Below are 21,020 nucleotides of genomic sequence, written 5' to 3'. Positions count from 1 at the left end.
TATTTGTGGACCCAGATGGACATTGACCTGTTTCTAGTTTCATTATCAACTAAAAGAAGAATTTCAATCTATTCTTGAGTGATTTTAAGACACAAACTATCACGTCCTCTCCTGGACAAGATGGTCTAAGACTCTTAAAGGATTTGATTCCACGGGTCTGCAGGACTCAGGGGTGAGGAACCAGATTCCCGGTGGGATGGATCACGACAGGAACACGCAGGCTCACGTTCCCTCTCTGGACGTCAGAATCCGGAGCCAGAACCACGAACCCAAGCTGAACGGGTGAGCCCCGGGACCCGGGTCACGAGACGTAACAGAGTTGACGGTTGTTGTGTGTCCAGAGCTCACTCTCGTAACGAGAGCACCGACAGCGGTCTGAGCGTCAGCAGTTTGCCGCGCACGTCCGACCACATGCTGAGCTCCGTGGAGCACATGGACACCGGTAATGACCACTGACTCCTGCAGATCCTCAATGGAGGCTCGTGACATCAAAACAAAGGGTTTTGCAGTAGAAGCGACGATTTGGTAGAGATCTGCTGTGTGGCCACTAGATGTCGCTGTAGCTGCAGCGCAACTAGACTGAACCGCTGATTCATTAAAATAAAAGAATATCATCGGAATATTTAATGATTGAATTTAACATTTTAAATGTTGAAACTTTGATATACTTTTTTATTTAAAGGTGCTTTTTAAGCTTTTTATATTTATTTTGAATAATTGACATATTGATAATGTTATTAGAATATTCGTTTATTTTAAAATGAAATTGTACAGACAGTTTGATGATCTTCAAATATAAAGTGCACTACAAACAAAATGTTGAATTATTATTATTATATTATTAATCTAATTACAATAATTCTGATATTTTTTAATAATAGTAATTTATTTTACGATTGGAAATGAATGAAATGTTGATTCAATCGTGAAATGAAACTTAAACAAAACAAATAATTAAATTAAATAAAAACAAATTAAGATTTCAAGATTTAAATGATTAAAAAATGTTTTTTAAAGTATTAAATGCTTTTATGTATTTTCCTCTCGTATGTTCCGTCAGTAAAGACTCATTAAAGACTCATTTAAGACATTAAACTAACACTTGAGTGCTTTTACTTTTACATTTCACAAACTCAAATATTAACTTTTGCTTTAGCAGAAACATGACAGGCGGCCATTTTAGTTTTTGCTAGAGAATTCTGGGAGATGTAGTTTTGAGGCCTGTTCCGAGGTTCAACTTAAGTAAGGCCAAGAATGGAAAAATGTTAAGTTTAAATGTTTATAGATATATTTATAAATGGTATAATAATGTCGAATTAAGAATTAATTTAGATTGTTTTTATATATTTTGTTCAAATATTATAAATAAATAAAACCTTTCGATATAGAAACGATTTAACTCAATTATTCATATCAATAATTCAATAAATAGTTGTTACTACCATAACAAATATTTGTCTGAAGAGTTCTTCTGACTGACCACCAGATGTCGCAGTAGAGCAACCGAAACACAAGCGATCCATTAAGAAATCAATAACAACGAACATCATGGTGGACTTTCATCTAAAAAAAAAAGAATATTTTCTGCTTCTTTTTGATCATTTGTTTTCTCTCCAGGCGACACCAACGAGTCGTCCATGGCCCTGCAGGACTCCATGCCGGTGCTGCCCATGTCCGAGGGCGACGAACTGATGCCCTGCATCCCCGAAGGCCTGAGCTCGGACCTCCTGATGGACATGGAGACGGTGCTGTCCGGGTCTCACATGGACAGAGACAGCCTGCTCACTTGGCTATAGACGGACGGTGATGGACTCCTGACACTGAACGAGCCAAGTAATCCAAAACACTAACGACGGAGCATTTATATCTATTTTTCAAATCTACTCTTAAAATCAAGGGTTACAATCAAACTCTACGACGACACTCACCACTTCTAATCCTCTTCTAAAGATGCTTATTTAGTCCCAGACTTTTACAGACCATTATATTATGCAGTATTAAAACTTCTGTGTGGAAGAAAAAAACCAGCAGTGCCTTGTAGAAATAGAAGACGAAGAGGAAACAACGATACTAGTGTCGTCGCTCGGACCAAAAAACGAAAACAACAAAAAAAGCTGCAGCAGTATTAGAAGAAAAGCTTTAAGCCTCACTATTGTTACTTTTGACTTATAATGATGAATTAAAAACACTAAACATCAGCGTTTTATCGTCAATTTAAGGAGCTTTTTCTTCAGGAGTTCAAACAGAAAAATAGACGTTTTTTGTTTTTTTTTAAAAGAAGGTTTTAGTTGTTTTTTTTTAGGGCAAAGATCAAGTTTTTAGCTTCTTCTCTACGAGCGTTCGTGAGTCAATATTTCCCAGGAGTGCGACAGCAGATGGACTCGATGGATCCGAAGCCGACGATATCTGACGACGTCGTTGGAGATGGAGGGTGAATGCTGGGAAGAGAAGGACTCGCTCACACTGACAACGCTACGATACTGACTCAACACCGACGGGTGTCGACAGAAAGTCAAACTAGTGGATCTTCCCGAGAAAAACCAAACACTTGTTTGTACTAATAGCAGATGCCGTGATGTTCATTTTCCCGCCTAACATTTACTTCTTCCCGCCAACATCAGTACTTTTTTTTCTGTATTAACTCTGTTTTTACTCCTGGATTGTTTGTGCTGTGATTTTATTTTTCTACCTGAGTTTGAATCTTTTTTTTAACAAACGGTTTGTGAATCATTAAAAAAGAAAAAACAAGGTCAATTATCTCATCTATTGAAATTAGATCCAGTTTTTTAATGATATCCGAGTGACGCGTGCGACGAAGGGTTGTTTTGTTTTTTTCTCGCTCCTGCACGAACGCAACACACTACCTAGTCGGGTTGTTATTTATCGCCGCATGCATGACACTCCATATGTTACTATGTTATTACCAGAGTTTGAAGGCAATCAGCATGAGCTTTATATAAGATTTTTACATTTTACTCCCACTTTTATCATTTTATAAAAACGTTTCTGTGTCAATAAACTTTTAAATACGCAAACCTCTGACTTTTTCTTAAGATGTGGATATTTTGTTGCTCGGTGCTCTGTTGGTTTTGTCTGGTGACTCTATTATACCAACGTTTTTATATTGAATTTTAAAAAGGCTAGGAATTAAAAAATGTTGAATTTTAGAAACGTTATTTTTCAATTTTTGGAATCAGAATATCAAACTCTATGTGTAAAAAACAAACAAACATTAATTTGGAAAGTATTTGTTTTTTTTCCCACAACATTCAAATTGCAGAATTCAGTCATTTTATATTAAAAAAAAACGAATTCATATTAATTTATTCTATAAAAAACAATTCAACCTTTCAATGTAGAAACGATTGAATTAGAGTATTTAAAAAAAAAAAATTAAAACCTTTCAATGTAGAAATTATTCAATTAAAGTATTAAAAAATCTAATTAAAACCTTTCAATGTAGAAATGATTGAATTAGAGTATTTAAAAAAACTAACTAAAACCTTTCAATGTAGAAATGATTCAATTAATGTATTAAAAAAAACAAACTAAAACCTTTCAATGTAGAAATTATTGAATTAAAGTATTTAAAAAAAACTAATTAAAACCTTTCAATGTAGAAATTATTCAATTAAAGTATTTAAAAAAAACTAATTAAAACCTTTCAATGTAGAAATTATTCAATAAAAGTATTAAAAAAAAGAATTAAAACCTTTCAATGTAGAAATTATTCAATTAATGTATTAAAAAAACAAACTAAAACCTTTCAATGTAGAAATTATTGAATTAAAGTATTTAAAAAAAACTAATTAAAACCTTTCAATGTAGAAATTATTGAATTAAAGTATTAAAAAAAACTAATTAAAACCTTTCAATGTAGAAATTATTGAATTAAATTATTAAAAAAACGAATTAAAACCTTTCAATGTAGAAATTATTCAATTAAATTATTAAAAAAAACGAATTAAAACCTTTCAATGTAGAAATTATTCAATTAAAGTATTTAAAAAAAACTAATTAAAACCTTTCAATGTAGAAATTATTCAATAAAAGTATTAAAAAAAAGAATTAAAACCTTTCAATGTAGAAATTATTCAATTAATGTATTAAAAAAACAAACTAAAACCTTTCAATGTAGAAATTATTGAATTAAAGTATTTAAAAAAAACTAATTAAAACCTTTCAATGTAGAAATTATTGAATTAAAGTATTAAAAAAAACGAATTAAAACCTTTCAATGTAGAAATTATTGAATTAAATTATTAAAAAAACGAATTAAAACCTTTCAATGTAGAAATTATTCAATTAAATTATTAAAAAAAACGAATTAAAACCTTTAATGTAGAAATTATTCAATTCAATTATTAAAAAAAACGAATTAAAACCTTTCAATGTAGAAATTATTCAATTAAAGTATTTAAAAAAAACTAAATAAAACGTTTCAATGTAGAAGTTATTGAATTAAAGTATTAAAAAAACGAATTAAAACCTTTCAATGTAGAAATTATTCAATTAAAGTATTAAAAAAACTAATTAAAACCTTTCAATGTAGAAATTATTCAATTCAATTATTTAAAAAAACTAATTAAAACCTTTCAATGTAGAAATTATTCAATTAAAGTATTTAAAAAAAACTAATTAAAACCTTTCAATGTAGAAATTATTGAATTAAAGTATTTAAAAAAAACTAACTAAAACCTTTCAATGTAGAAATTATTGAATTAAAGTATTTAAAAAAAACGAATTAAAACCTTTCAATGTAGAAATTATTCAATTAAAGTATTTAAAAAAACGAATTAAAACGTTTCAATGTAGAAATTATTCAATTAAAGTATTTAAAAAAAACTAACTAAAACCTTTCAATGTAGAAATTATTGAATTAAAGTATTTAAAAAAAAATAATTAAAACCTTTCAATGTAGAAATTATTCAATTAAAGTATTAAAAAACTAATTAAAACCTTTCAATGTAGAAATTATTCAATTAAAGTATTTAAAAAAAACTAATTAAAACCTTTCAATGTAGAAATGATTCAATAAAAGTATTAAAAAAACTAATTAAAACCTTTCAATGTAGAAATTATTCAATTAAAGTATTTAAAAAAAACTTATTAAAACCTTTCAATGTAGAAATTATTCAATAAAAGTATTAAAAAAAATAATTAAAACCTTTCAATGTAGAAATTATTCAATTAAAGTATTAAAAAACTAATTAAAACCTTTCAATGTAGAAATTATTCAATTAAAGTATTTAAAAAAAACTAATTAAAACCTTTCAATGTAGAAATTATTCAATAAAAGTATTAAAAAAAAGAATTAAAACCTTTCAATGTAGAAATTATTCAATTAATGTATTAAAAAAACAAACTAAAACCTTTCAATGTAGAAATTATTGAATTAAAGTATTTAAAAAAAACTAATTAAAACCTTTCAATGTAGAAATTATTCAATTAAAGTATTAAAAAAAACTAATTAAAACCTTTCAATGTAGAAATTATTGAATTAAATTATTAAAAAAACGAATTAAAACCTTTCAATGTAGAAATTATTCAATTAAATTATTAAAAAAAACGAATTAAAACCTTTAATGTAGAAATTATTCAATTCAATTATTAAAAAAAACGAATTAAAACCTTTCAATGTAGAAATTATTCAATTAAAGTATTTAAAAAAAACTAAATAAAACGTTTCAATGTAGAAGTTATTGAATTAAAGTATTAAAAAAACGAATTAAAACCTTTCAATGTAGAAATTATTCAATTAAAGTATTAAAAAAAACTAATTAAAACCTTTCAATGTAGAAATTATTCAATTCAATTATTAAAAAAAACTAATTAAAACCTTTCAATGTAGAAATTATTCAATTAAAGTATTAAAAAAAACGAATTAAAACCTTTCAATGTAGAAATTATTCAATTCAATTATTTAAAAAAAACTAATTAAAACCTTTCAATGTAGAAATTATCCAATTAAAGTATTTAAAAAAAAGAATTAAAACCTTTCAATGTATAAATTATTCAATTAAAGTATTAAAAAACATATTTAGAGAAATAAGTTATTTTCCCATAAGTTTCATTTACATGAAAGGTTTATAAAAGTGTTTTACATAGCCAGGTTTATTTTATGCTGACATTTCTTTCTTTACTACTTACTTGCTTTGTTTTTTCTGTCATATTTTAGCTCTTCGTTCCTCTCCTCTGGATTGACGGCCCCTCACAACAGTCACAGTATATCATGTGGCCCCAGAGGAAATTTAATTGCCCACCCCTGCTTTAAACTAGGACAATATGATGTTAATGTTTTTAAACAGTTTCCGTAGAAGCTCCACACCTGATGAAGCCGACAGGAAGTTGACGCAGAACATCCTCTCGATGTTATCGTCTAGTTCCAGGAATCGTACGCGAGAAGCTGCTGATGGTGAAGAGATTGACATCATGAAGTCGCAGCAGAGTCGACTCTCACTCACAGACGAAGACATGGCTGCACTGATCCTGCTGCTGGTGACGTTCTTCTCCAACAACATCCTCGCTGAGATCCTCAAGAGAGAAGGAGACTCTCATGACTTCATCCTGAACAAACCAGCTGATGACGTCTGCTTGATCTCAAGATGGATCGGTGAGGAGAAGGAACTTCTGTGGAACTCTTCACAGCATCATGACTCCAGTCTTCAGAGAGAAGCTTCTTATAAAACAGACCCTCTGAAGGTTTCAGACTCGGGTCAGTACCAAGAACAGTGCTGGACCCAGAACAACGTGACGCACGAGAAGAACTTCACTCTCCTGGTTTGTGGCAGAAGAAAGATGAGACGTCAGGACTTGAGACCTTATGTTGGACAGACACTGGAGCTGAACTGTGACGGTGTGGGACCAAACCAGAGTGTCCAGTGGGCTTTACGTCATGGTCACCTCATAACAGGAAATTATGAATTAGCTTTAATTGATGATGAAACATCTTCAATGTACAAACTACAGAAAGTGAAGAACAAACCATCTCTTCTGGTAACATTTAACAGAAGATCTGGTCCGGTCTATTATTACTGTCTGGAGAAGAACCATCAGAGCTGTGAACTACTGAAGGAGTTTAATGTTTCTATAAAATTTAATTACGTTCACAGCTCGGTGGGAGAGAGTCTGGAGCTGAACTGCTCTGACTTCAGTGGAAACGAACCACACGTGTGGTGGATTTATTCATTGATGAAATATGAAGAGAGTCACAACTACACTCTGATATTTCCATCACTGACCTTGAACCACACAGGTATATACACCTGTGGTCGCAGTGGTCAGTATGATGATTACCTTCTGATTGTGTGTCCTGAGTCTGACCCGCCTGCTGATGTGTTCTTCACTGGAGGAGAGAACGTGACTCTACAGTGTGACTGGAAACAGCCTGATGAGATTCTCTGGTTCATGAAGACAAAGAGAACTGAAGGAAGACAATTAAGTGTATATGAAGAACAAGAAGACAGAATCTCTCGTTCCGACACGAGCCTGGTGATCACTAACATCTCTCTGGAACACAGCGGAGAGTTCTGGTGTGTGGTTAGGAAAGACTATCGTTGTGTGTTCACATCTAAGACCCTTGTAATGTTCGGAGAGCCAGAGGTTGATCACCATCTAGTGCGGTCTGCGATGCTCAGTGTCGTGATCTTCATGATGTGTGTTGTTGTTGTTGTTGTTGTTGTTGTTGTTGTTGTTGTTGTTGTTGTGGTCCAGAGGAGCAGGAGTAGAGAGCAGCTCCCAGCACCTGTGGAGGAAGTGGAGATGTTGGAAGTGTCTCCAGCGTCAGCAGATGTTCAGCCAGAGACTCTCTGAGGCGTCAACATGATCCACGAGTGTTTGGAGGAATCTTTCTTTGACTGTTTGTTTGTAATCATTGTGACTCTTGTTTCCTCTTCAGTGTCAATAAAGTTCAACCATTGACCTCCAATAAAAGACTCCAGTTTTCTTTGTGTAGAGATGAAGTCGATGAGTTTACGTCACATATTATTCTGACTTCTTTCTTCCTGTTTTCCTTCTTTCTGCTCCTCAGTCTTTTTCTCACTGATGTCTCTTCTCTTTTCAAATATTTTCTCCAGAAAACAAGGTCAATAATCTCTTTTTAATCTCCTTCCTGATCTCATCACCGACTGCTTCAATAATGATGTGTTTGACACGAGAACACAGTGTTTCTAAATGTCTCTCTACTTTCTGACATTTCTGCACTTAAAAAATTCAAGGATTTTGTATGCTTTAATTTTGTTACATGTTCTGTTATTTTGAAAAACTTTAACCGGAAGTTGAACTTTCCTTGAGTGTCAAAAGGCAGAAAAGTTGACATTTACGAGCAGAAACTCTTGGTAACATGAGAGACAAAGATGTTCCAGAGAATCCAGTGTCGACGCTTGATAAGGAGAACAAATTGGTTCTTTAATGTATTTGTAACATCTTTACCTTTCCATTTCCATTATTATTTGTTATATTTTAATTTAAATTATTTAATATTTGTAATATTTAATTTCAATAAAATGTCAACACAAAACACTGTTTATTCTTCAAATTAATGTGTGGATCCAGATGGAAATTTGAAAGTTTCACGTCTCATTAACAACTAATGATCTTTTTTGAGTGATTTCAATTGAATAATTGACACATTTGATATTAATGTTTAAGTGTACTGTGGGGATTTTGTGTTCCGATGAACCGAACCCTACCCAGTCTCGTATGTGGAGGTGGAAAATGAAGGACAGACACATGGATGAGTTTAAGAAAAATTCTCGTTTAGTGAATTATGCAGAAGACAGAGACAAACTTACTTGAACACGGCGCTAGCAACAGAGAGATCTATCAACAGAGAGATCTATCGCTGGCCTGTTGTGTCTTTCAGTGTGAGTTCTCAAACAGGTGTCCACAGACTTGCTGGGAATCTGGGATTGTTAAATCTTTCTCAGTGTCTGAAAGGCTTAATTTGAACTGTGCCTGTGAACCTGAGTTGTTGCAGTGAATGGATGCAATGCAATGATTATTTAATATGAATTAAATATGAAAGATTATCAGTTAATCAAGTGACTATTTGAAATGTGTGTTAAATCCAGATGATTGATTACAGTAAAGTTGTCATTTCCTTACATTCCCCCCGATTGCATCATGAAATAATGATGCAATAAAACAAAGACAAGTCTGATTACAAAATAATAATCGTGAATCTGATCACAAACTAAACATGTTAAACTATCATCCGTATAGTGCCACACAAAGATTACATTTGTGAGAAAGCAACAGAGCAACAGATTCATTTAATGAATACAGTTATACATTATGAGCATTTCTCTTAAATAAAAAAAAAATTAAAAAACATATTCCAAATTTTGTTAAAATAGATATTGATATACATCCAGTATCCACTTCTTTAAAAAACCTCTTTAGTGAGGTACAAAGGAAGTAGCAGCCCCGTTTTCGGCGACCATCGATGTCGGCTCTTCATGTGAGGTGTTGTTGACGTACTCCCCCGTCAACAGAGATGAACAGCATCGCATTCTTTGGACAAAACAGAAACAATACATCTTTAAATCATACTTGATGTTCATAATTTACTCATACTACTTCATGTAGACAAAATTAACCCCTTCCTATTTACTACCTAAGTCACAGAGATAGTCAAACACAGTCGTAATTTATTCTCAAGCTGTTTTCTAAACCAACATGTGTATTCCAAACTTGGTAGATCTGTGGATGTCTGTTAAAGTTTGTCATGTGTTTTATATGAATAAACCTTGAAGTTAGCAGAGAGTTCAAATTATTAGCATGTTTTGACTTCATGGAGAAGAGAGAGAAACAGAGGTTTAATTTATCTCTTAATCTATTATTTTTTCTTTGACCTTCCCTCTTACAGTATTTTAGTCTCTAGTTTTACTATTTTCACTATTTAAGTCTAATTGGCCAAAGAACAATATATAATAATAATAATAATAATAATCTCTATTTATATAGCGCAATTTCACTCACATCAAGATGGAATGGTTGAGTATAGTCTATATAGTCTGGTCTCTATAGTATAGTCTATATAGTCTAGTCTCTATAGTATAGTCTCTATAATCATAGCTCTGAGTGGAGCAATCAGAGTATGTTATTCTGGGATTAACTGTTTACTGTAACATCTTAGACTCAGAAAGATATCATGTCTCTAACAGGCTAGATTTGTCTGCTTTTTTCGTCAAATCACAAACAAATTCTCACACCCATGCACTCCAGCCAGTGGCCAATAGGGAGCTATGATAGGACCCTAGAACTATCATCATCTCTCTATTTTTAGAGAAGCTCTTTCAAGTCTTTAAGTTGATCTTAATTAGCTGTATCTGGAGCTCAATAAGAGAACTTTGTTAAACTATTTTATTTGTTATGAATTCTCAGAAATCATTGATGTGAGTAAACCACTCATAATAAGATTTACCATTAAGTTAAAAACAGAGTAACGTTTCTTATTTTTCTTCCCTGTCAGGAGCTTTAACTTGTCACCAGTAGTAATAGTTACTTTTCTCTTAAAAAGAGGTCAATAAATGAATAATAATATTGATAATATTAATAATAATGCTAAAAATAAAAGGTAAAGAAGCAATTAGCAAAATAAATAATTAAATGAAAATATGAAAGAGGAAGAATCTAAAAATCTAAATTAAGAACCAGAACTTTTATTAACTTATTAAAATATTATAAAATCCGAGATCAATAAAACAAATAGTAAGTTTAGATATTAATAATAAAAACAATAAAATTAAAATCAAATGGAATAATTGGAAAATAATAAATGCAATTAGATCTAATAAAATAATAATACTAATATAAACTAATTAATTAAACATTTTCAAGTCAAAACAATAGTCAATTAACAACTTATTATTTATTTATTATTATTTATTTAACTTCCTAATTAGTTGCATATATATATATATAGCACAATTGACAATTGACAGAGGAATAAGAGTGACTGTCTAAAGACCAAATACAACATATAACTTAATATTCTAATTTACAATAATTAAAAAAAATAAGAATCCAATCCCTAATTTACTAAAAATAATAAAACAATAGTACATTTAAGACTTATTGTTAAAATAATAAAATGTAATTCTATTTTATGTAATTTCAATGTAATAATTGAACATTTAAGAAAACAAAATAAACATGAATACTGATCTAACTAGATACATTTAATTGATTACATTTAATTGATTCAATTAATTAATAATTAAATAATTACACCAATTGAGTCAGAACAAAAGTTAATTAAGAAGTAAAGAAAGAGAAAGACCAGCAGGGGGCAGCACAGCAAACACAACACCAAAGATCAGAAATTGAGAGTAGAAGAAGACAAAAACAGGAACTAGATATCAACAAACGTACACACGTGCAAGCAGTCAATGACACACTTGTTTCAGATAAGCAGAATTAGAGAAAACACCAAAAGTTAAATGCAATGTGACCAATTGTGAGTTGATCAATTGAAAATGTGAAATAGGAAGAGAGGATGGTCAAGATCATTACTACATACAGCAGTGAGCCAACAATCAATGTTAATTGTGTTATTGTTATTGAACACAGCAGAAGAAGGAGAAAATTGAAATTTTAGTTTTTTAGTTTTTTTTTCTTAAACCAATTATACCACTAATTAACTGTATGTACACATATATACCTTAATTAAGAAACAGGAATACTAGTCAAATAACTATTGTCAACAAAGAATGTTACCTAATAAAGAGAAAAGATAATTATACCAAACCCAATCCAAATACTTAAAAGAAAAACAATAAAGGGAAAAAAATTTAAGGAAAATTGAAAACAATAATACTGATAACAACAAATAATAGAAATCAATAAAAATAGAAATGACAACAATTAATAAAGGTAAGAGGAAACGTAATAAGTTAACAATTAAATTACACATTAACTTTAAATATTGTTATTTTCTTTCATAAACAAACAGTCTAGAGAATATAATTCAAGATGACGTAAGAATGTGTGTGTTTAGAGAAGACATGAATACAATGGGAGGGTCGGTGAGGAAAAGAGCGAAGTCTTAAAAGTCCAACCTCCAAGTGAAACCACTCCCACCAACAAGGAAACTCTCTTTCGGAGCTCAGTCGGCCTTGCAGCAGCTGAAGAGAAAATGTCTGCCAAGAAGCAGTTCTTATCAGCAAGAGATAGTGTCCAAAGACACACGAACATGGACTCTCAGCTGAGTCACACAAAGTCAAGAGATCTCACACAAAGAATATCACAAATGAATGACAATTTTTAAAAGGACCGCAGCGAGAAAATTCTCCAAAGATAAAATACAGACACAGACAATTTAAACAAAAAGACTGACAATACGACGACAACAGTATTTTACTAAAACAGGAGAGAGACACACTATGCTACATGGAACGAGACTCTAACCAGCCTGTCGTGTCTAAAGTTTCGAAGTCTTTATCGCGAGAGCCTCTCGATCGCTCAGTTAGCTTCCAAACACCCTGGATAGGAGACCCCTCAACTATTACATCTATTTCAACCCCCGTCCAACTCTAAACTGATCACCAATGAGACTTTATCCATCACCGTGATTGTTCGGAAAAATTAACTAGCCCTGACTATACTGCCAAATACCTGTGGAGCCCCTCGACACAGAAACACAATGAGATCTAACTGGCCTACACACCGGCTGGCAGAGCAGGATATTGGGAGAGACCCTTAAAATCCCAAATATCCCCAAATTTATGATGGCTACTTGGCTTACCGAAAAAGTACATCTACCATAATCAATCAAGTATCCTAACTAGTTTAGAAATCTGTAAAAACGTCAGATGCCCCGTAGAGGGAGCCGGTTATACTTCCACCCCTACTCTGAATCCCAGGGGTTACCATCTCCTCAGCCAATCAATTCAACTTAAATTCTAATCAAACGTTTTCTTCAAAACTTCAACCCGGGACACGATAATGTTGTCTATACTTAAAACAACAACAAACAACAACTGACCATACAATACCCCAAAAACCGAGCATCAGCTTGAGAAAGCACTATTGAGGAATATAATCTAAATTTGTGACAGAACCAGAGACTTACGTTTATTCTTCCAGGCAACCTAAACTAAAAATTATATGTAAGCTTTAACTATCAGCTCAGAGTTCGTCTCGGAATCGAACAGGCCTTCAAACCACCAGACCAGCAGACCACGCCAAGGGTCACGGCACCAAGTTGTGGTGAATTTGTGTTCGTGTGTGTGCGTGTGTGGGTGTTAGAGTGTGTGTGTGCGTGCGTGTGTGTGTGTGTGTGTGTGGGTTGTACAGGTAGATCCAGCCGAGAAACCTGAGGTCACTTGAGTTTATGTTTGTTCAGACATGTTTTATTTGCAGTCACGTGGAGAAAACAACAACTTGGCACGACCCTCGTCTGTCTCAGCTCCAGTCTGCGGCCCAGCATCCCTGGACCCCCGTCCACTCACACTCCCTCAGCAACCCGGCCGCCCCCACCTCCCCACAGAGCATCAACCCGGAGACAGGTACCCGTCAAACCCACTCCGTCCTCCCATGATGCTTCACTTCCAAATCAGCAGCTCGACCGGCTCTCGAACCTTGAACCTGTTAGACTTGTGGTGGTTTCTAGTCATTACAAGTTCAAACCAAGATGTCGGATCTTTAGATGCACTTTTGTCGATAACATGTTGTTGTTAAGAGAATTATTTTAACCTTTAAAGACAAACTATGATTCAGATGTTGATGGTTTTCATTGATGGACAAGTTCACGACGATTAATGTTCATTATTAAGATACAAAGATGAAATCGAGGATTTTAAAAGATCTAAAACACAGATTAAAATATATTATTATTATAACGACTAATGTATTTTTGTAAACAGAGTCATTTTTCACGTATTAAACCCAATGTGTTGACATTAAATTGTGTAAAATTGCTCTCAAAACTTAAAACAAATGCAAAAAACAATGAGAATAAATTAATATATTGATGATTTGCAGCAAAGAAAGTAAAAATAAACTATTTTATTTGTGCTGTATTGATTATTACTGCATGAAATGTGTTTTATTTTGTGTAAAAAAAAAAAAAAAGAGATTGTCCCTAGATTCTTTTTTTTTTAAATAAAAAGTATTATGATCATTTTTTTTGCAACTAATGGCATTAGGTTAGTTAAGTGTAGCAATATTAATGACAATTATATCTTAATCCATTTTAAATCATAAACGTTGAAACAAACTAACTTTAAATATTTACTTTCTTTAAGTGTATTTTGAAAAATCAGGAGCTATTTCTACTATTAAAGAAATTCGAGTAAAGTACTGAAAAACTTTCAGAAAAATGCAAAGAAAATAGAATTGAAATCAGTCTTTTTCTATACAGAACCAGAGTAAAACTCCAGAAAACTCGATTTAATTCTGTTTACCATCTTTAGTTTTGAATAAAGAGATAAATAATGACTCATAAGTTTCCCCTGCTATGCTAATCTTTAGCATCTTAGCTTGAAACCACAACTAACTTCCTGCTCATTTCTCATGACTGTGACCAAAAGAGCTACATGTTTGTTTTTTGTTAGTTAACATTAGCAAACATTAGCAAACATTAGCAAACATAGGCAAACATTAGCAAACATTAGCAAACATTAGTAAACATTAGTAAACATTAGCAAACATTAGCAAACATTAGTAAACATTAGCAAACATTAGTAAACATTATTAAACATTAGCAAACATTAGTAAACGTTGGCAAACATTAGCAAACATTAGTAAACATTAGCAAACATTAGCAAACATTAGTAAACATTAGCAAACATTAGCAAACATTAGCAAACATTAGTAAACATTAGTAAACATTAGTAAACATTAGCAAACATTAGCAAACATTAGTAAACATTAGCAAACATTAGTAAACATTAGTAAACATTAGCAAACATTAGCAAACATTAGTAAACATTAGCAAACATTAGCAAACATTAGCAAACATTAGCAAACATTAGTAAACATTAGTAAACATTAGCAAACATTAGTAAACATTAGCAAACATTAGCAAACATTAGCAAACATTAGTAAACATTAGTAAACATTAGCAAACATTAGCAAACATTAGTAAACATTAGCAAACATTAGCAAACATTAGCAAACATTAGTAAACATTAGCAAACATTAGCAAACATTAGTAAACATTAGCAAACATTAGTAAACGTTGGCAAACATTAGCAGCAAACATTAGCTTTGTAGCTAAAGTGTAAAATATCAATTGAAATGACAAAGCGGTGAATTGTCCATCTCTAAATACGTCAACATCGAGCACGTTAACACGTCCTCTCAGCTAGCATCGCGCAGAAACGCTAAAGAAAGGCGCGCTAGCTTCTTGATCTTGAACTCAAACGTCCAGTTCTTTCATGGCTTCCTCACTGTGTACTTTCACTGACACTCAGGTCCTCTGCCTGAAGGCTGGGAGCAGGCGGTGTCCGCGGACGGAGAGGTGTTCTACATCGATCACATAAATAAGAACACCTCATGGGTCGACCCGCGTCTAGGTAGCATCAAATTTGTGTCTACAGACTTGACAATCACACGTTGCTCAGCCATCGCTAGAACAACGCAGATCTCAAATGTTGTTCTTCTGTTGTTGTTTTTTTGTGGAGGTTTTTGTGTTGTTGTTTTCTTTGTGTGTTTTATAATGTTGGCATTTTGTTTGTGTGTTTGTGTTGTAGCCCAGAAGTTGAACCCGGGGCTGCTCAACATGGCCATGCAGCAGCGACAAGACAAGGAGCGGCTGAGGTGCAAACAACAGATGCAGCTTCCACCACAGGTCAGAGGTCAATGTGACCTTCAGACTCTTCAAACTTGAGTTTTTAAATTAAATTAAATTAATTAAATTAAATTAAATTAAATTAAATTAAATTAAATTAAATTAAATTAAATTAAATTAAATTAAAATTAAAATTAAATTAAATTAAATTAAATTAAATTAAATTAAATTAAATTAAATTAAATTGTATTCATTTTTTTTATTTTATTTTAATCTTTCACAGGTCAGAGGTTAACGTGACAAATAGACTCTTGAAACTTGTGTTTAAAATGTTATTTTATTTTATTTTACTCCACCACAGGTCAGAGGTCAGTGTGACCTTTAGAATATTCCAACTTGTGTTTTTTATTTTATTTATTTTATTTATTTTATTTATTTTATTTATTTTATTTATTTTATTTATTTTATTTTATTCCTACATAAGTCAGAGGTCAACTTGTCCTTAAGACTCTTCCAACTCTTGTTTAAAATTTTAATTTATTTTATTTTATTCCTCCACAGGTCAGAGGTCAACATGACAAATTGCCTCTTCAAACTTGTGTTTAAAATGTTATTTTATTTTATTTTATTTTATTTTATTTTATTCCTACATAGGTCAGAGGTCAACTTGACCTATAGATTCTTCAAACTCATGTTTCAAATTTTATTTTATTTTATTTTATTTAACTCCACCACAGGTCAGAGGTCAACGTGACCTATAGACTCTTCAAACTTGTGTTTAAAATTGAATTTCATTTAATTTCATTTAATTTAAAAACGTCCCCTTAAACCACATTTTATTCATTATAATTATTATTTCTTAATGTATTCAATCTTAACTTCATTTATTTACTTCCATGTCATTCAATTTAAATGATTTGAATGTATTTGATTATTTATTCTTAGCAATTAAATGAATGTTCAATTGAATAATTTACACATTTTATAATAATGTTTAAGCGTAAAAAAACATGTGTTCAGGTAGGAGAAGCTAAAACTCCTTAACAAAACACAGAACATTCTTCAAGTTATTTGTGGACCCAGATGGACATTGACCTGTTTCTAGTTTCATTATCAACTAAAAGAAGAATTTCAATCTATTCTTGAGTGATTTTAAGACACAAACTATCACGTCCTCTCCTGGACAAGATGGTCTAAGACTCTTAAAGGATTTGATTCCACGGGTCTGCAGGACTCAGGGGTGAGGAACCAGATTCCCGGTGGGATGGATCACGACAGGAACACGCAGGCTCACGTTCCCTCTCTGGACGTCAGAATCCGGAGCCAGAACCACGAACCCACGCTGAACGGGTGGCCACTAGATGTCGCTGTAGCTGCAGCGCAACTAGACTGAACCGTTGATTCATTAAAATAAAAGAATATCATCGGAATATTTAATGATTGAATTTAACATTTTAAATGTTGAAACTTTGATATACTTTTTTATTTAAAGGTGCTTTTTAAGCTTTTAATATTTATTTTGAATAATTTAATTGAATAATTGATATATTGAAAGATTAAATATGTTTTTTTTTTTCAATAATGTTATTAGAATATTCGTTTATTTTAAAATGAAATTCGATTTGTACAGACAGTTTGATTATATTCAAATATAAAGTGCACTACAAACAAAATGGTGAATTATTATTATTATATTATTAATCTAATTACAATAATTCTGATATTTTTTAATAATAGTAATTTATGATACGATTGGAAATGAATGAAATGTTGATTCAATCGTGAAATGAAACTTAAACAAAAAAAAAATTAAATTAAATAAAAACAAATTAAGATTTCAAGATTTAAATGATTAAAAAATGTTTTTTAAAGTATTAAATGCTTTTATGTATTTTCCTCTCGTATGTTCCGTCAGTAAAGACTCATTAAAGACTCATTTAAGACATTAAACTAACACTTGAGAGCTTTTACTTTTACATTTCACAAACTCAAATATTAACTTTTGCTTTAGCAGAAACATGACAGGCGGCCATTTTAGTTTTTGCTAGAGATCTCTGGGAGATGTAGTTTTGAGGCCTGTTCCGAGGTTCAACTTAAGTAAGGCCAAGAATGGAAAAATGTTAAGTTTAAATGTTTATAGATATATTTATAAATGGTATAATAATGTCGAATTAAGAATTAATTTAGATTTTTTTAAATATTTTTTCAAATATTATAAATAAATAAAATCTTTCGATATAGAAACGATTTAACTCAATTATTCATATAAATAATTCAATAAATAGTTGTTACTAACATAAAAATATTTGTCTGAAGAGTTCTTCTGACTGACCACCAGATGTCGCAGTAGAGCAACCGAAACACAAGTGATCCATTAAGAAATCAATAACAACGAACATCATGGTGGACTTTCATCTAAAAAAAAAGAATATTTTCTGCTTCTTTTTGATCATTTGTTTTCTCTCCAGGCGACACCAACGAGTCGTCCATGGCCCTGCAGGACTCCATGCCGGTGCTGCCCATGTCCGAGGGCGACGAACTGATGCCCTGCATCCCCGAAGGCCTGAGCTCGGACCTCCTGATGGACATGGAGACGGTGCTGTCCGGGTCTCACATGGACAGAGACAGCCTGCTCACTTGGCTATAGACGGACGGTGATGGACTCCTGACACTGAACGAGCCAAGTAATCCAAAACACTAACGACGGAGCATTTATATCTATTTTTCAAATCTACTCTTAAAATCAAGGGTTACAATCAAACTCTACGACGACACTCACCACTTCTAATCCTCTTCTAAAGATGCTTATTTAGTCCCAGACTTTTACAGACCATTATATTATGCAGTATTAAAACTTCTGTGTGGAAGAAAAAAACCAGCAGTGCCTTGTAGAAATAGAAGACGAAGAGGAAACAACGATACTAGTGTCGTCGCTCGGACCAAAAAACGAAAACAACAAAAAAAGCTGCAGCAGTATTAGAAGAAAAGCTTTAAGCCTCACTATTGTTACTTTTGACTTATAATGATGAATTAAAAACACTAAACATCAGCGTTTTATCGTCAATTTAAGGAGCTTTTTCTTCAGGAGTTCAAACAGATAAATAGACGTTTTTTGTTTTTTTTTAAAAGAAGGTTTTAGTTGTTTTTTTTTAGGGCAAAGATCAAGTTTTTAGCTTCTTCTCTACGAGCGTTCGTGAGTCAATATTTCCCAGGAGTGCGACAGCAGATGGACTCGATGGATCCGAAGCCGACGATATCTGACGACGTCGTTGGAGATGGAGGGTGAATGCTGGGAAGAGAAGGACTCGCTCACACTGACAACGCTACGATACTGACTCAACACCGACGGGTGTCGACAGAAAGTCAAACTAGTGGATCTTCCCGAGAAAAACCAAACACTTGTTTGTACTAATAGCAGATGCCGTGATGTTCATTTTCCCGCCTAACATTTACTTCTTCCCGCCAACATCAGTACTTTTTTTTCTGTATTAACTCTGTTTTTACTCCTGGATTGTTTGTGCTGTGATTTTATTTTTCTACCTGAGTTTGAATCTTTTTTTTAACAAACGGTTTGTGAATCATTAAAAAAGAAAAAACAAGGTCAATTATCTCATCTATTGAAATTAGATCCAGTTTTTTAATGATATCCGAGTGACGCGTGCGACGAAGGGTTGTTTTGTTTTTTTCTCGCTCCTGCACGAACGCAACACACTACCTAGTCGGGTTGTTATTTATCGCCGCATGCATGACACTCCATATGTTACTATGTTATTACCAGAGTTTGAAGGCAATCAGCATGAGCTTTATATAAGATTTTTACATTTTACTCCCACTTTTATCATTTTATAAAAACGTTTCTGTGTCAATAAACTTTTAAATACGCAAACCTCTGACTTTTTCTTAAGATGTGGATATTTTGTTGCTCGGTGCTCTGTTGGTTTTGTCTGGTGACTCTATTATACCAACGTTTTTATATTGAATTTTAAAAAGGCTAGGAATTTAATTCAAAAATGTTGAATTTTAGAAACGTTATTTTTCAATTATTGGAATCAGAATATCAAACTCTATGTGTAAAAAAACAAACATTCATTTGGAAAAGATTTGTTTTTTTTCCCACAACATTCAAATTGAAGAATTCAGTCATTTTATATAAAAAAAACAACCTTTTTAATCAAGAAATTATTGAATTCATATATTCTATAAAAACAAAGTCAACCTTTCAATGTAGAAAGTGTTGAATTAAATTATTTAAAAAACTAATTAAAACCTTTCAATGCAGAAAGTATTGAATTAAAGTATTTTTAAAAACAAATTAAAACCTTTCATTGTAGAAATTATTCAATTAAATTATTAAAAAACTTACAAAAAACTTTAAATGAAGAAATTATTGAATGAAAGTATTAAAAACAAACAAATTACAACTATTATGGAAGTACGTCAATGCCATCAGAATATTGAAAGGTTGAATTCATTTCAATTATTCAATATTTGTTATATTTTAATTTCATTTATTCAATATTCGTTATATTTTAATTTCAATTATTCAATATTTGTTATATTTTAATTTCAATAATTCAACATTTGTTTTATTTTAATTTCAATTATTCAATATTTTTTTAATTCGTAGCATTTAAAATTCAATATAAAACAATTCGAAGCCTTTTAAATCCATCATAATTGTGCCACCAGACAAAAGCAAACGAGTACCGAGTCACTGGATCATACTTGCATAAACGATCAGGTGACGTCATCACTGCTGCATCAGTTTAGATATAGTTTCATGACAAAGTATCAACTTTGTTTTAACGTGTGGAGTTTAAACATGTTCAACTACATCTCACGATCCATCAGTAGATTCTGACGTCAAAAGATTTCAACAGAAATGATAGTTCGCTCTGATGGTCTCGTCCTTCACTAGAAGGTATTGTGTTGAAGCTCCGCCCACAACCTCTGTTTAGCTCAGTGAGTTAATGTCTCGTCTTTTGGAGTCGCGGGTTCGAAACCTGCTCTAGAACTCTTGTCATGTTTTACAATTATCTCACATCGGGTGATACTGACTCTCTTTATAACGTTTGTTCTGTGAAAAAAATGCAATTTCTTCTGAATAAATCCCAATGATTTCTCTTTTTCGTGATCAGAAAACAACGAAAACATCAACTGAGACTGTATTAACAGTTTATAATCGTTCTTTTTAAAAATATGTTTTGACATCACACTGTTGTGAAGTAGTTCAGACGAGTGTAAAAGTTTATATTTGACTTACATTAACACAAATACTTTATTA

The 21,020-nt window shown here is 32.0% G+C and overlaps 2 protein-coding genes across 2 annotated transcripts; both read left to right on the top strand.

Annotated features, from left to right (window-relative positions):
- Nucleotides 1-196: 196 nt before the first annotated feature.
- LOC148065853 (transcriptional coactivator YAP1-like) lies at nucleotides 197-3,035 on the top strand. The gene is made up of 3 exons (XM_087808096.1): nucleotides 197-282; nucleotides 318-442; nucleotides 1,618-3,035. Exons 1-3 carry the CDS (start codon nucleotides 197-199, stop codon nucleotides 1,794-1,796), a joined length of 390 nt encoding a protein of 129 aa, XP_087664222.1. The 3' UTR covers nucleotides 1,797-3,035.
- An 8,941-nt stretch (nucleotides 3,036-11,976) lies between these two features.
- On the top strand, nucleotides 11,977-15,849 carry LOC148065852 (transcriptional coactivator YAP1-like). The gene is made up of 4 exons (XM_087808095.1): nucleotides 11,977-11,981; nucleotides 13,366-13,511; nucleotides 15,420-15,521; nucleotides 15,699-15,849. Exons 1-4 carry the CDS (start codon nucleotides 11,977-11,979, stop codon nucleotides 15,833-15,835), a joined length of 390 nt encoding a protein of 129 aa, XP_087664221.1. The 3' UTR covers nucleotides 15,836-15,849.
- Nucleotides 15,850-21,020: the final 5,171 nt, after the last annotated feature.

Source organism: Callionymus lyra, chromosome 14 (assembly GCF_982586985.1).
Source record: "Callionymus lyra chromosome 14, fCalLyr1.hap1.1, whole genome shotgun sequence".
NCBI classification, from domain to species: Eukaryota; Metazoa; Chordata; class Actinopteri; order Syngnathiformes; family Callionymidae; genus Callionymus; species Callionymus lyra.
The sequence above is the reverse complement of the archived record's forward strand: the minus strand, read 5'-3'. Positions and strand labels throughout refer to the sequence as shown.

What these genes read in the sequence shown, in the direction of transcription:
- LOC148065853 (XM_087808096.1), top strand. Translation starts at nt 197, where the DNA reads ATGGATCACGACAGGAACACGCAGGCTCACGTTCCCTCTCTGGACGTC. An exon ending in CACGAACCCAAGCTGAACGG is followed by an intron (nt 283 to 317) that starts GTGAGCCCCGGG and finishes GAGACGTAACAG; the next exon opens with AGTTGACGGTTGTTGTGTGT. An exon ending in CGTGGAGCACATGGACACCG is followed by an intron (nt 443 to 1,617) that starts GTAATGACCACT and finishes TTTTCTCTCCAG; the next exon opens with GCGACACCAACGAGTCGTCC.
- LOC148065852 (XM_087808095.1), top strand. An exon ending in GAGCATCAACCCGGAGACAG is followed by an intron (nt 13,512 to 15,419) that starts GTACCCGTCAAA and finishes ACTGACACTCAG; the next exon opens with GTCCTCTGCCTGAAGGCTGG. An exon ending in ATGGGTCGACCCGCGTCTAG is followed by an intron (nt 15,522 to 15,698) that starts GTAGCATCAAAT and finishes TTTGTGTTGTAG; the next exon opens with CCCAGAAGTTGAACCCGGGG.